The 13,611-nt window shown below is 43.6% G+C and overlaps 3 protein-coding genes across 9 annotated transcripts; 2 read left to right on the top strand and 1 right to left on the bottom strand.

Moving 5' to 3' along the window:
- Positions 1 to 524: 524 nt before the first annotated feature.
- Positions 525 to 4,147, top strand: tmem150c (transmembrane protein 150C). Of its 2 annotated transcripts, none has more exons than XM_062484528.1 (8): positions 525 to 885; positions 1,660 to 1,741; positions 1,922 to 1,975; positions 2,058 to 2,090; positions 2,180 to 2,247; positions 2,401 to 2,528; positions 2,647 to 2,824; positions 3,111 to 4,147. In XM_062484528.1, exons 2-8 carry the CDS (start codon positions 1,668 to 1,670, stop codon positions 3,317 to 3,319), a joined length of 744 nt encoding a protein of 247 aa, XP_062340512.1. In that variant the 5' UTR covers positions 525 to 885; positions 1,660 to 1,667; the 3' UTR covers positions 3,320 to 4,147. The 2 variants fall into 2 exon arrangements, with proteins under 2 accessions (XP_062340512.1, XP_062340513.1); XM_062484529.1 differs by lacking the exon at positions 525 to 885 and adding an exon at positions 994 to 1,450.
- A 105-nt stretch (positions 4,148 to 4,252) lies between these two features.
- enoph1 (enolase-phosphatase 1) lies at positions 4,253 to 7,604 on the bottom strand. Of its 2 annotated transcripts, XM_062484526.1 has the most exons (7): positions 7,538 to 7,597; positions 7,243 to 7,365; positions 6,998 to 7,099; positions 5,830 to 6,032; positions 5,335 to 5,467; positions 5,012 to 5,135; positions 4,253 to 4,856 (listed from the first exon to the last, which is right to left on the bottom strand). In XM_062484526.1, the coding sequence occupies exons 2-7, from the start codon at positions 7,324 to 7,326 to the stop codon at positions 4,717 to 4,719; spliced, it is 786 nt and encodes a 261-aa protein (XP_062340510.1). In that variant the 5' UTR covers positions 7,327 to 7,365; positions 7,538 to 7,597; the 3' UTR covers positions 4,253 to 4,716. The 2 variants fall into 2 exon arrangements, with proteins under 2 accessions (XP_062340510.1, XP_062340509.1); XM_062484525.1 differs by having other exon boundaries at positions 7,243 to 7,604.
- Positions 7,605 to 8,401: 797 nt separating this feature from the next.
- hnrnpdl (heterogeneous nuclear ribonucleoprotein D-like) lies at positions 8,402 to 13,513 on the top strand. Of its 5 annotated transcripts, XR_009932699.1 has the most exons (9): positions 8,402 to 8,650; positions 9,518 to 9,686; positions 9,818 to 9,979; positions 10,113 to 10,244; positions 10,442 to 10,553; positions 10,884 to 11,045; positions 11,805 to 11,900; positions 12,316 to 12,419; positions 13,207 to 13,513. XR_009932699.1 is itself a non-coding variant. In XM_062484524.1 (8 exons), the coding sequence occupies exons 1-7, from the start codon at positions 8,562 to 8,564 to the stop codon at positions 11,873 to 11,875; spliced, it is 897 nt and encodes a 298-aa protein (XP_062340508.1). In that variant the 5' UTR covers positions 8,402 to 8,561; the 3' UTR covers positions 11,876 to 11,900; positions 13,207 to 13,513. The 5 variants fall into 5 exon arrangements, 3 of the variants coding, with proteins under 3 accessions (XP_062340508.1, XP_062340507.1, XP_062340506.1); XR_009932698.1 differs by having other exon boundaries at positions 11,805 to 12,419; XM_062484524.1 differs by lacking the exon at positions 12,316 to 12,419.
- Positions 13,514 to 13,611: the final 98 nt, after the last annotated feature.

Genomic DNA, 13,611 nt, shown 5'->3' with positions numbered 1-13,611 from the left:
TCTGTCCTGTACGCTAAGCAGGGTTGACTCGCTTAGCCCAAAATGAGGCCTACACAGCCACACTGTCACTATGATTGTGTAAGCTGTCGACGATCACATGACAGTGATCAGTTAGCTGTCAACTCCGGTGTTCTTTAACGAGGCAGGAAAACACGTTTTAGTTGACACTTGATTAAGAAAGCTAATGATTAATTGATTGCAGATGGTAACCTGGCAACCTGGTCTGATCGTCACTGGACTGTGCCAGAAAGCAAGAGTCAATCCTGAGTGGTGGAGGATTACTGCGTGTGTGGCTTCATCAACGTGAAGTTGGCTGACAGGAATTTCAACGGGAGGGTCTCTGTGCTTGAGTGTTGACTTTTGTGCCATGCATTAGAAAAAATAGATTTTTAAATAAAATGTTGCGATGTTGTATGATTAGCCTACCGTTGTCTTTTTGTGGGGTGTGGCTATTTACTAATACATGGTCAGTGTGTAGCCTATGTATTGTGACTGGCACGGTTTCATCTCAGACAGCCCTGACTGCCACAGGTGGCCTGGCCTAGGTCTTGAGCCTTCAGGTAGACCACGGTTGGTAGACTTTCGAAAGTAATGAGGCTGCTATTCTGGCATCGTCCTGGGAATCCTTTCAGCTGCAAAGATATCCAAGAGCCGATTTCGAACGCCGCGGTCCATGCTAATATTGTCCCACTCAATCTCCAAAATTGGATTCTCAACATGGTTTTACCGCACGTTTTTCTGTTGGATAAACCAGAATTGTAAAATGGACATATAAGATGAGAAGAGGACAAGATTTGATCGAAAGAGGAGCCGATTAAACCCCAAGCTGTTCCATTTTGTGTGCCTGCCGTTTGAAAGGAGACTTGGTTAAATCAATAACTCCAGGTATTGACCATTGTTTAGGATTTTCCCAGGTCTACCCCAGACTCATCAGTTGCAAGTACGGATGTTTATCTTTCGTAGCGCAGTAATAAATAAGGGTGCCTGTTTGAAGATAACGGTTAAGCTTCCAATAATTAAACGGATGTTTGACTGCTGTAGTGCCTAAATTGGGTTGAGCCATCCAGAATACACTGTCAAATCGAGTTAGCCATAACAATAGATTTTGTTGTTGATGGCCATGCTTAGCAATATTTCATTAAAACGAAATGCACGCATCACATCGTTGTGGTCTGTGTTAACCGCATTTTGGAAACGGACGGAAAACGCGAGGGAACAGGCGCTGTCTACTGGCGAGGGTGCTGAAAAGGATTACTACGTGGCATCAGGGGAAATAAAGAGACAGTTTATTGCGAATGCTTACAACACAGTCATCGCGTCTGCATTTAGCGGCCACCAAAGCCAGACTATATGCGGGGGGATATAAAGCTGGCAGCATGTCGAGAACTTGTGCAGAACCATACGTAGGCCTATCGTTTTTTTCTTTGTAAATTGAAAGGCCACATCCGAGGTTTGTAAGTCGAAATTTTGCCTTTAGGCTAGTTGTCATGCTGAACCAGACAAATCGATATACCGACGTTTTGTTTTTTAGTTGAACTGTGGGGTGAAATCGTGAGTGTGAGCTCGCGAGATCGGGATGTTTCGCCAGTTCCTCGGATGATTTAAACTGAAGGCAAAACAACTGGTTACACCTAATTCCTGTTTCCTGCCTGTCGACAGGAGGCAACATGAGGAGGTGCAGCCCGTGGACGTTTCTCCCTGTTATGTATTCTGTCTTCACAGCGGCCGGACTGTGGGTTGTGTAAGTTAATTATATTATATCTATTTCTCTCTTTATTTCTCTCTAGTTCTCTCTATTTCTCTCCCTGTCTCTCTGTCTCTGTCTCTCTCTCACACACACACACAAAACAAGAAACAGACAGCTTTGACAGCTCGTAACGTCATGGCGTCATTTCCCTAGTAACAAAGTGACTCTTCACAGGTACTTCATAGCTGTTGAAGATGAAAAAATAACACCTCTAAACTCGGAATACAAGTAAGGCTCTTTTACGACAGTATTAGAAGTAAATAAAAGCAGGAGTAGCCTTTTAATTAAATGACATGTCTGTTTTTCCCAGACGATCTGGATCAAAGTCCCCCCCTTACATTAGGTACAGTACAAACAGACAGCATAATTAGATTAGCAGTTTATATTTGCCTGTCAGACTCGTAAATAATTAATGTATTTCTCTCGTTTCAGCATTGCAGGCAACGCTCCACCGGCCAGCTGTGTGTTTAGCCAGGTCATGAACCTGGCAGCGTTTGTGGGTAGGACTGATGGAGGTTACTGTGTTCATGTTCATTATAAACCATGATCTTGTTTATGCCACAAGGGATTAGATCTAGAGTACAATGGGAATAATGTTATCGATTTACTATAGCCGTATCTATCCTGTACCTTCCCCCCTCTATCTCTCTTAGGATTCATCATCGGAGTCCTCAGATATCTCCAGCTAAAACCCAGAGTGCACAAACCTTGGCTGAACATTGGCAGTCTGGTGGCCATGTCCCTGGCCTGTTTCGGAATGACCCTGGTGGGAAACTTCCAGGTACGGTATCAAGCTCCTCTAACATCCACTGGGTGAAAACGCAGGGAGGTTTCTGACCGTGGAAATAATGACGTCCCAGATGTGAATGAATGACGACTTGCCCCTTTCTTGGGTCCAGCTGTCTAATGACGAGGAGATCCACAATATTGGCACGTCCATGACGTTTGGGTTGGGAACCCTGTTCTGCTGGGTGCAGTCGTTCGTCACCCTCAAGGTGAACTTGAGGAACGAGGGCAGGAGGGCATGCATCCCTCGCTTCCTCTTGTCTGGTGCTGTCACTGCCTGCATGTTGCTGTGTATCCTTCCTCACTAACACAAAACCGAATTTATTTCAGATCAGTCAATGAGTTGAGCCTTCAAGCTGAATATTGTTGAATCCGTTTTTTCTTCTTTTACTTCAGAAACTCCTGACATGACTGAATTGAGATTACGTTGCACATATCTGTGTTCCAACATTTCAAATAGTTTTTACCTCACGCACTAAACCTGCTTGTCATCCACAATGTCAGAGTACACACAATGTATGCTCCGCGACCCACTGTGGGGACTCTGCACTTTGACCCTTAACCCTGTGCGTGCCAGACTTTGTGCTGATGGCCCAGCGCCTCCACATGCACGCGGCGCGGGCGCAGTGGGCTCTGGTCATGTTCTTCCTGGGCTTCCTGGGCACCTTCGCCATCGAGTTCCGCCACTACCACTTTGAGATTGTCTGCACGGACGACCGTGACCCTCCCCTCAGCCTCTCCGAAACCTTCTCCGAAGTCTCCGAGTACCAGTCTGACCAACTATAGTGTCGGAAGACGATGCTCGGAAAGTTGTCTTTTAGTCGTCTCACATGTCTGGGGATTTGAGATTCGATGCTGCATCTATCGTACTAAAGATCAGATAACTAAACTGGCTATTCATCCAAAACTACAAATCTGTCAGAATGTTGTCATGGATACCCCCCTGTAGCATATCCATGGTACTGTAGCTGTCGCCTACGGTTTGACATTAGTTACCGATTCAGCCTAGTTGCACTGCATGTCTGTCTGCCTGTTTGAATGTCATCACTGAAACTGGATGAACACGATTTCCGTTTTCACACGCACTCGAAAGCGTCGTACCCTTTGAAGAGCACAAAGGAGAAAAAACTAATCTCCCAATCACTGGTGGACTTCCTGAAACATGATCTGATTTGAATGACGATGCATGATCCATGGAGATTCAAGATCTCTCTGACCAAATCGCACTCATACCGTGTAGACCTTTCTGACTCCACTCGTGTGTACTGTGAGGGGAGTAATGAGGACGTGGGTGCATCACCATCTTTCACGTCAATCACGTCCACTAATAGGACCACATCAGAGTTGATTTTGTTTGGTCAATTTCCTTCCTGTTTAGCTACCTCTGTAGAACCATGGAAACAAGCAAACAGGAAGCGCTGCCTCTAGGGCAAAAGAAGAAAAACTAGTGGTTGATCTCAGACATGACATTTTTTTAAATCACCAGTCATACAATTTTGACCATTTTGTAGTTCATTAACCACGCTTACATGACTATCGTTACCGTGACCACCGACATGCATCTCAATGATGTTCTGTGCTTTGTAAATATTTCACAATAAAACCTTGAAATAACCTGTCCTACAGTCATTGTTCTGTACACCTTAACATGTTTCAAGAGGAATCCATTTACTTCACTATCTGTGGCAGACATGAAAAACAATTAGAGCTACAAAGAGGTGATTCAACTTAAATAGGATTTATTTTAAAAGGGTAAAAAAAAAGAAAAGAAAAAAAGACGACTAAGTGACTAAGTCCCTGACAGGTGTTTAACATGTGCAGTCAGTTGATCAGTGAACACGATGCTTGTTCTCCACATACACAGTACTCTGTCCACTCCCCGACACTCCAGATCTACAGCCAAGCCCCCTTCTCCCTCCACAACCTGGCTCGGCAGCAGACCCTAGACCCCCCAGTGGCTCCGAGTACACAGATGAAAAAGGCTTGATGTCCGTTTATGTTGGGTGAAAGTGATACGCTTGTTAACCCCTCCGGCAAGCTAACCGGAGCACCAATCACATCACCTCTCTAAAGTCCTCCCATTCCGGACCGTGGACGTGAAACAAGGACAGAACCTAAGGGTTTAGGGAACAGGGAGGGGGGAAAAGGAACCAGGGAACCCGAGTCTCCCGTCCTCTCCCGCGTCAGGCTCTGCCCGTCGCCTGCAGCTGACAGAAGGAGGTGACGACGCTGTAGTGAGCCTCCTCCTCCTCCGTCAGCTCCATGTTTCCTGGACGGACCACCATCACCACGTTCACCCCCGCGTCCTCTGCAGCCTTGGCCTCTGTAATCACACACACACACTGTAGCTTCCGCTGCCTTGTTTTCTAATGACACACACAGTAACCTCAACAGCCCTGGCCTTTCTAGGGGTCCAGCTGTCGAATGACCAGGAGCTCCACATTATTGGCACGCCCAGAACGGCAAGGTACCACCTACCCCGTGTGATGTCTGTCAAGAAGGTGATTTCTTCGGTTCGACAGCCGATCCTCTCCGCGATCCTCTCATAGCTTTTACTCTCCACCTTTGCACCCATGTTGGTGTCAAAATGACCGTCAAATAACTGACAAAACAAACACGCGAAATATTCTTCTGTCAATCACCAAACAAATCGGCAAACATCGTTCATCAAATAAACCAATACCTCAGAGTGATACTGATGACACCACCGCATGAAAAATGTATACAAATGTAGGTCATACGTGTGACTGTGATTCATAACATGAATGATGACAGGAAGGGGGGGGGGGGGGAACGCTCACATCTAGGACGTCTCCTTCTACGGAGAAGCCAAACAGCAGTTTCTGTGCCTCCACGCTTCCGGAAGAGTAGATGTAGACCCTCAGGCCCTGACGCCTCCAGCGCCTGACGGAGGGGACTACATCCTGGTAGACCCTGCACCACACGCACCAACAACACACCATCAACTTATCCATTTCAAACTGGACAACCACACAGACAATAGACAGTGGATACAGTATTACCAGGATAGGCATCCATATTATGAGGAATATAGTTACTGATTCCCCTGAATATTATGAACATCCTGCAGATCTTTTTTCCTTATTAACCAGTCCAAACTGACACAGCATAGGCCTACTACACCTGAGCACTGAACACATTCTATCAGCATAAAACCAATCTTTCAAATAGTTGGTTTTATTGGTTTGAATTTTATTATATGAAGAACAAAAAAATGAACATGCCAAGCAAGCCCAGTTGGGCTTGATGAAAAGGGAACACTTCAGGCTACTTACTCGCCTTTGATTCTCCCGGCAGCGTAGGCTGCCCTCCACATGTGTCCCTGGATCTGTTTGAGCGCCGTGGTCTTCCTGTCCGCTGCCATCTGCCACAGCACGTTCTCCACCACCTCCCGGATGGCCTTCTCCTCGTCCGTGTGAACAGTCTGGTCAAGGGCGTGGACCGCACATGCCCGGTTCTGCCTCATGTCCTCCTCAACCTGTCATGGGGGGTGGGTCACCAACTTGTCTCAAGGATCAGAATCTGTCTGTACTGCGTAGCGAGACATAAGCCAGCCTGTGACCCTCTAACCTCAGTTGTGTTACGTGGATTCTTTATTGACTCCTGTGAAGACATTTCTGAATAAGCATCACTACGTTCCCAGTATCAAGTCAAACAGACTTTTTCCACAATATTACCCAATAGCATATGCTGGGAAGCACCAATCACACAAATCACATTATATATAAAAAACGACTTACAGGAAACCAAACAGGAAACAATTAGTCCTTGGCCTATATCCTATCCTGGCTTGCATCAAGCATTACTGACCACCTTTCTTTAATTCAATAAGTTCTGTGGGAGGTAACTGGTGTCATTAAGTCTATTGATTTAGAGGCCACCTGGTCTATAATTTCCCCTGACTGCAGCATGGCAGAAGACCCAATTTTTTAATACATTATCAGTTAAGCTCAACCAGTGTGCAAGGCCCCTATAGCTGCCGTCCAGGAAGCTGGATTTTCATCTTATATCCTAAAATGCAGAGAACACAGTGACCATTTCTAGTGGAGGTATCCATCTGAAAGAGAATACTCACATCATCCCAGTACAGCCTCCTCTGGGACGCCGAGAACTTCAAAAGATATTCAACTAATCAAATTATGCCTTTGGCGAATGGCCTAGTTTAGGTCAAATCTAACCCCATTACAGGAAATGTAAAACGGGAGATATGTAGGGGATGTCTATTTCTGTTGAAAAAATTGTCAAAGACTGTCTTATTTTATCGGGTGGAGTGGCTCTTTATTAACCACAATCAGTTGTTAAACAGTAGTTCAGACAGTAGTCCAATCAAGAAAGTATTACAACCGACAGAAAGATGCGTATACCAGGGAACTGTTTGTGATAACTGGATATCTCAAATGTGTCTGACAATGTTAGCAAACTACCAAGACGCTCAAAAGTGACCTGTTTTTTCAGAAGGTGCACGTCCTGCTTGCACTCATCCTCTTCCCAGTGCTCGGACAGATAATCCTCGAGATGCTCCTTTATGTACGGAAATAAGATGTCCTGCAACAGTGCAAGAGAAAATGTGTTTAATGTAGCTGGCTAGCTTCGGCCATATCATTAAATTCATAACACAAATATACAAATTACCAGAACATACAGTACACAAACATGGCTAAAAAAATTGTTCCAGAGCGTTGACTGACCTTTACAAAAGTGATTGGTGTTGTGGTCCCTTCAATATCAAGCAGGAGTGCACTAGTATTAGCAGGAATTGCAACCGTAGCCATTCTTCCAACGAGCCCGCACAGCTAGCCAATGCTAGCTGGCTAACAAAGCGTTATTTCCACAAAATCAAGAGAAAGCCGAATCAAACCCGTTTGCAATTTACTAATTACTGATTGGTGAATTTGAATAACGTTGGTTATTTACTCATTCGAAATGACAGCCTGAAGGACAAAATACGAAAAAGCAAAAGGCAACGAAAGCGGCAACGCTCACATGGATGGAGCAGTGCCCGTGCGTGGAGCACGAGGACGCATACACCGTCCGGGGCGTGGACAGGGAACGTTGATTCCAGAATGCCGTGCCCTTATAATATGTAGCCTACCATATTCCCCGTCCCCTTTAAAAAAATATTAGGCTATTTGGTTCAATCTGCCCATTTCCGAATCTTGACATACGATACAACGATAAGACTTATTGAACATTCAAATATAGAGACTCAAAGCACACAGAACAATATAACTTTGGTGCAAACCCCGCACCCTGAGCCGTAAATAATGAGCGTTTGACCACCATATCTCGTTGGGACGTCAATATCATACTTTTAAAATGTGCTGGCTATAAGTTACTGTGTTATGTTACTGTGATCATTATGTAGGCCTATAACAACAATTTCATCTATACACCAGCCTTTTACACTTTCCCCCGGGGAAATCTGTTCCCTGGGGGGTTCATTGTGTTCACAGTGTAAAAGACTGGTGTATAGATGAAACTTGTTATACATAATGATCACAGTAACATACATCACCAGCATATTGCTTTATAAATGGCTAGACATTACAGGACACACACACACTTTCATCAGGCCTCCAGGGAAATCTGTTGCCCCATACTTATATATACACCATAAAGCCTGCATTTGAGTGCAATTTAACTAACCAACATCAAGAAATGTACTTTATCCTCATGGATAGTATGTAGAGTACACTATAAACTAACTCACGCGATTATATAAATCACATTCACCTCAACAAGAGAAAATGTCATGATTTCGCGCACGCGCAAGGAAGGGGGGACAGGGGAACTGAATTCTCCAGAACACCGCCGGGCTCCCCTAGTGGATTTACAAACAAACCACATCATCTGCGTCACTCTCCGCCCTGTCCGCCCTTGATGTCAGCCATTTTACATAGGAATCGAAACTCGCTAGCTAAATCAGTCTGGAATTGTCATAGCAAATCGAGTAGTTATATAATTAACTGTAGCTTGCCAATTAATAACCCTTTTTTTAAGTGGGAAAATGGAGACTGATAGCCAAGTTGACTTCAGTACAGATGAATTTCCAGAGGGTTCCAAAATAAACGCAAGCAAAAACCTGCAAGATGACGGGTAAGTGTCTGTGCCCGGCTTGCTGTCAAACTCCTTGCATACCAATCAAGCCAATATGACCAGCGAACTACAGTAGTTGGATGCAGGTTAGTTTGTGAGGTAATCCGGCGATAGATCTGGGTGGCGTTACGTAAATTAATTTCGCTAATGTATTTAGTGTAGACACTGTAAATCTAGAGCTATTACACGTTCAGTTTGGTAGACTACTACTAGCAACAGTAAAGTTAATCTAGCTCATTTAACCATGGCCATGATCGATATTACTAGGGAAAAGTTTGCTAACGTTAGCTATGGCAGGTGTCGCTAGCCAGCCACTCTTTTTGTAGTGAATCTGTCTGTCGGAACTGCTCGGCAGTTGTAACCTTCTCCAACCCGGTGTCGTTGACGTGTCAATCAGGCCCTCCTGAACTGACCCGGAGGCGTTGTGGGCGGTTTGGTTACATTGCGGTCAACTTCAAGAGCTAGCGAACCTAACGAATGCAGACTGCAAATATCTGCTAGTTTGATGCAGGTCATGTCATTCATGTGGGGTCAGTTTCAAATGGCTTGTACTGTAGAATCCCTCTCCCAGATTGCTTTCATTCCAATATTTGAGTACAGTTAAAAAGTAGACTACTTCTAACATCTAACACCTCTTACGTGGCTCCTAGCTCTAGTTGAGATCAACTGCCAGTGCTAGCTCCTCACAACATGAACATAAGAATGTTGAATGTCAACACTCATACATTCATTTTGTAAATCCACTAAATCACACATGATTATAAAAATATGTTTGATTGCAGTGTGTCTGATGATTTCAATGACTTGAAATGGCACGGGGAAAGCCCCTCTTAGGAAAATGTTCATGTTCGTTATTTCTATTCACAGCAAGATGTTCATTGGCGGGCTCAGTTGGGACACAAGCAAAACTGATCTTACAGATTACTTGTCCAAGTTTGGCGAGGTGCTGGACTGCACCATCAAAACAGACCTGATGACAGGGAGATCCAGGGGGTTCGGGTTTGTCCTCTTCAAAGATGCTGAAAGTGTAGAGAGAGTAAGTTGTAAACCACAGCCTGACTATTTCGACCGTTAAAGTCTCCTTCCTCGGTAAAAAGCTTTCAACTTGATCCGAAGAAGCATACTGCCACCCGGATGTACAATGTGTGTAATTGCGCCGAATTGCAGGTCCTGGAGCTTAAAGAACACAAGTTGGATGGGAAACTAATTGATCCCAAGAGAGCAAAAGCAATGAAGGGAAAAGAGCCTCCTAAGAAGGTCTTTGTAGGAGGCCTCAGCCCTGATACCCCAGAAGAAGAAATCCGGGAATACTTCGGACAGTTTGGCGAAGTAAGTTTTAAACTCAAAGTTTTAAGCTAAAGTAATTGGATACAATTGTAGATTCGGAGACTTGTTTCGAGATGAGAACTTCCGAGATGAGCGCTCTCTCGTGTAGAATCTGACGTGTGTACTGTGCCGACAGATTGAAAGTATCGAGCTTCCTATGGACGCCAAAACCAACGAACGCAGAGGGTTCTGCTTCGTGACGTACACCGAGGAAAGTCCTGTTCAGAAGCTCTTGGAATGCAGATACCACCAAGTGGGAAGCGGAAAGGTATTCGGAACTTCAGTGCCTTTTTAGATTGTTGTAAAAACATTTGCACTAAACTCAACCGCTATACTAAACTCAAACAAACTCATGTTTGTCAAGACCTCTCGCTTTAACACTGTCGGGTGTTATCGGAAAAAAACATGAGCATATGTGTCTGTCTATGGTTGTAGTCGCTCACTGCTGTTGTGTTCTCCTGGTAGTGTGAAATCAAGGTGGCCCAGCCGAAAGAAGTATACAGACAACAGCAGCAGCACAGAGGAGACCGGGGATACGGAGGGGGCAGAGGAGGGTACAGGGGCCGGGGGCGAGGAGGTAACTACCATCACTTCTGTTTATGACCCATCCAGGGGCATAGGTTTCATTATACATCGGTGGGACATGTCTCCCACCCACTTTCTATAAATAGAATATATGCCCCCTCCCACATTTTATTAAGTGTTATCCATAAAAGTTGTCTGACACATTCGAAAACAAACGTACGCCCCTAGATCCATCTCCCACCACACTCCTTGAGACGTAGGAATCCCGATAAAAAGTAACTTGTTCAAAACCAGAAACGTCTACCAGAGAAATGTCTTCTCATAAAAAAATAAAGCCACTATACTTTCTCGTCATATTAACCTTTCTGATTTCTCGATTTAGGTCAGAGTAACTACAATCAGGGTTACGGCAGCTACTATGGGCAGAACTATGGGAGCTATGGCAACGGATACAACCAGGGCTACAGTGACTACACTGGCTATGACTACTCTGGCTACAACTATAATAGTTATGGTTATGGACAGGGCTACGATGACTACAATGGTAAGCTAACTTATTGATGTTGAACACTAGGCCTAACTGAAGCAGTGCCTTGCCTCAACAACTAATGTACGTCTAGACAAACAGCGGAAGCAAGTATCCTTGTATGTATTCAATAGTTTCTGGAAAAATAAATCAATATCTGTAATGCCGCCTGCCTTGGGTTTCTTTGCTCTGATGCATGATGGTCTATATCACTCTATCCAGGCAGTGCAATATGTTACTTGATAGAATAACTATCATTGTTCATCAGTCATTAAGTCTCACTTCCCATGTAAAAGGGACAGATAAGGTTTCACACATCTGGACTGCATCGCATGGATTGATGTAAACATGCGTTCTTGCAAGAGTACTTAAGATGTGTGGGATTGTGGATGTGCACACCTCAGTTAGAAAAAGGAGAGTTAGTATTCTGGAAATGATGGTAGGGACACATGATTTGTTTTCCATTTATAGCAATGTAGCGACTCATCAGCCAGTGTTGAAAGTGCTCTCATCCAAATTCCACAGCTCTTAATTCTAAGCAGATAATGATGGTTATTAGTGTGAACAAAGTATTCAGGCTACATCGAACAGATTATAGCGGTCTGACAACTGCACTTTTAATTGCGGGGGAAAAAAAAGTAAAGCAACACAGTTTAACATGAAGCATTTTGGTAAGGTTTTGCTTTGCCAGTCTGCCTTAAGTGTGTTTTTACCTGTCTGACCTCCTAACCTTTGACCTCCTAACCTGTGACCTCCTAACCTTTGACCTCCGTATAGGTCAGCAGAGCAGTTATGGAAAGGTGTCTCGAGAGAGTGGGACCCACCAGAACAACTACCAGCCCTACTGATAAAATGATTACACTAAGACTTCTGGTAAGATCATCATTTTGAGTGTCACCTCTGGCTTAACTTAAACCTTTAAAGATCAATAGACAAAACAACCTTCTCCCAAACCTTTTTTGGGGGAGAAAGCAAGTGGTTACTCACACCACACGTCCCCTTTTGAAAGATAAATCTTAAGATTGTAAGAATGTCTATAGATCTTTAATTGTGTAATGCTTGTGTAGCGGTTTTGCGTTTTATTAAGCTCTCCAGAAAAAACGTTAGCGTTTTTCTGTAGATTCTCCTTTTCCCCTGCTTTTTAACAGGTATTCATAAGGAAATAACATAAAAAGACTTGATAGCAATGTAAACAGGTAAAGTACTGCTAAAGGGTGCAAAGTAAGGACCTATCCTTATTTTTCCTTTCTTTTCCTAACTGATATTGTACCTTGTTTGTACCTGCCAGTGGGGACTTCATTGCAGGCCGTTTGTCACCTGACCATGACATTCTCTGGGCGTCGCACATAGCGGGCAGAGAGCACGGCATGCACAAGAAAACGCTGTCCTGTGGTATGGTCTCTTCCAACTTCCTGTACCAGCGATAAACAGAAAGAAACATAAAAGAGAAAAGGAAAATGACCTTGTTTTTTCATTTTTAAGTTGTTCAGTGTTTCCTTTAACAATTGTCTGAAATTGGTTTTTTACAGGAATTACATAAAACGAAACCTTTTAAAGACTTGTAATTAACGAATTGTTGTGTATTCTCTTTTTATTTTAGTGGTTTTGTGTTTCAGTTCTGGAGCTTCAGTGTTTTCGTTTTGGTTTTTCTAAAATGACCCCCCTCCTAAATCGCTTAAACTCATGATGCTTGCTTTTTCTTTATAGCCCTTAGAGAACTACAATTGATAAACACCAAACCTTTTTTTTAAACATAGGTGTTAAAGATCATATGTAAACCAGCTTTATGACACTATTGAAAGCTGACACGTTCAATTCCCTGTTAAAAGCTACTGTGAATCAAACACATTTCTTCAAAACAATCCTCTTCTTGAGGACTTGGGTACAGTGAGGGGCCTGCCCTATACTGTAACTTAGTTTGCTCCTTTTAAAATGGATTATTGACTAATCCAGAATAGTTGAAGCTGTTGCAATTTGGGAAGCTGTTAGCTGGAGTGCGTGAAGCTGCAAGTCCTACATATGATCTTTAAAACGGAATGGAGAAATAAACATAAACTTAATAGTTTAAAGTTGACAGCACAAGAAGTTAAACATTGAGTCATGGACGTGTTCTTTTTTCGGTTCAGTGTTTCAAGTGGTCCAGAATGAGTAAATGCCTGTCTTGTTTCCTTGTTTGCAGACAGACAGGCTGGCTGGAGAATTACCCTATACCCTGGTGGCAGTTTGGGGGAATCCTGTCCTGTCCTGAGATCAGCTCATGATTTTAACAGACCTTCATTTCATTGTGTCTGATTTTGTAAATAGTGAGTTACCCCACACAATAATTTTCCCGTGTTCTTCACCCTCTTCTTCACTTTGTATTCTTATGAGGCTTTAGGTCTAGATTTTGTCAAGATGTGTGTCTTTATACCCTAATTTTCAGCATTTTGTCTCAATAGATTTTTGGCCGTTTCTGATAAGGGATTAATAAAGAGGGTGCAAAGCTGTCCAGACCATGACTCATTTTTAACATTTGTACAATTTCAGTGTACGGTATGTTGTTGTTTTTACAGTATGTAACCCACTACTCTGGTAAACTATTAAT

The sequence above is a fragment of the Osmerus eperlanus genome, chromosome 18 (genome assembly GCF_963692335.1).
Source record: "Osmerus eperlanus chromosome 18, fOsmEpe2.1, whole genome shotgun sequence".
Classification (NCBI taxonomy): Eukaryota; Metazoa; Chordata; class Actinopteri; order Osmeriformes; family Osmeridae; genus Osmerus; species Osmerus eperlanus.
Note: the sequence above shows the minus strand (reverse complement) of the source record. Positions and strands in the feature narration are given on the sequence as shown.

What these genes read in the sequence shown, in the direction of transcription:
- enoph1 (XM_062484525.1), bottom strand. Translation starts at nt 7,326, where the DNA reads ATGGCTACGGTTGCAATTCCTGCTAATACTAGTGCACTCCTGCTTGAT. An exon ending in TGCACCTTCTGAAAAAACAG is followed by an intron (nt 6,033 to 6,997) that starts GTCACTTTTGAG and finishes CCCCCATGACAG; the next exon opens with GTTGAGGAGGACATGAGGCA. An exon ending in TAGAAGGAGACGTCCTAGAT is followed by an intron (nt 5,136 to 5,334) that starts GTGAGCGTTCCC and finishes TTGTTTTGTCAG; the next exon opens with TTATTTGACGGTCATTTTGA.
- hnrnpdl (XM_062484524.1), top strand. Translation starts at nt 8,562, where the DNA reads ATGGAGACTGATAGCCAAGTTGACTTCAGTACAGATGAATTTCCAGAG. An exon ending in CAGGGGCCGGGGGCGAGGAG is followed by an intron (nt 10,554 to 10,883) that starts GTAACTACCATC and finishes TTCTCGATTTAG; the next exon opens with GTCAGAGTAACTACAATCAG. An exon ending in GGGCTACGATGACTACAATG is followed by an intron (nt 11,046 to 11,804) that starts GTAAGCTAACTT and finishes ACCTCCGTATAG; the next exon opens with GTCAGCAGAGCAGTTATGGA.
- tmem150c (XM_062484528.1), top strand. Translation starts at nt 1,668, where the DNA reads ATGAGGAGGTGCAGCCCGTGGACGTTTCTCCCTGTTATGTATTCTGTC. An exon ending in CCTCTAAACTCGGAATACAA is followed by an intron (nt 1,976 to 2,057) that starts GTAAGGCTCTTT and finishes TGTTTTTCCCAG; the next exon opens with ACGATCTGGATCAAAGTCCC. An exon ending in CACTGCCTGCATGTTGCTGT is followed by an intron (nt 2,825 to 3,110) that starts GTATCCTTCCTC and finishes TGTGCGTGCCAG; the next exon opens with ACTTTGTGCTGATGGCCCAG.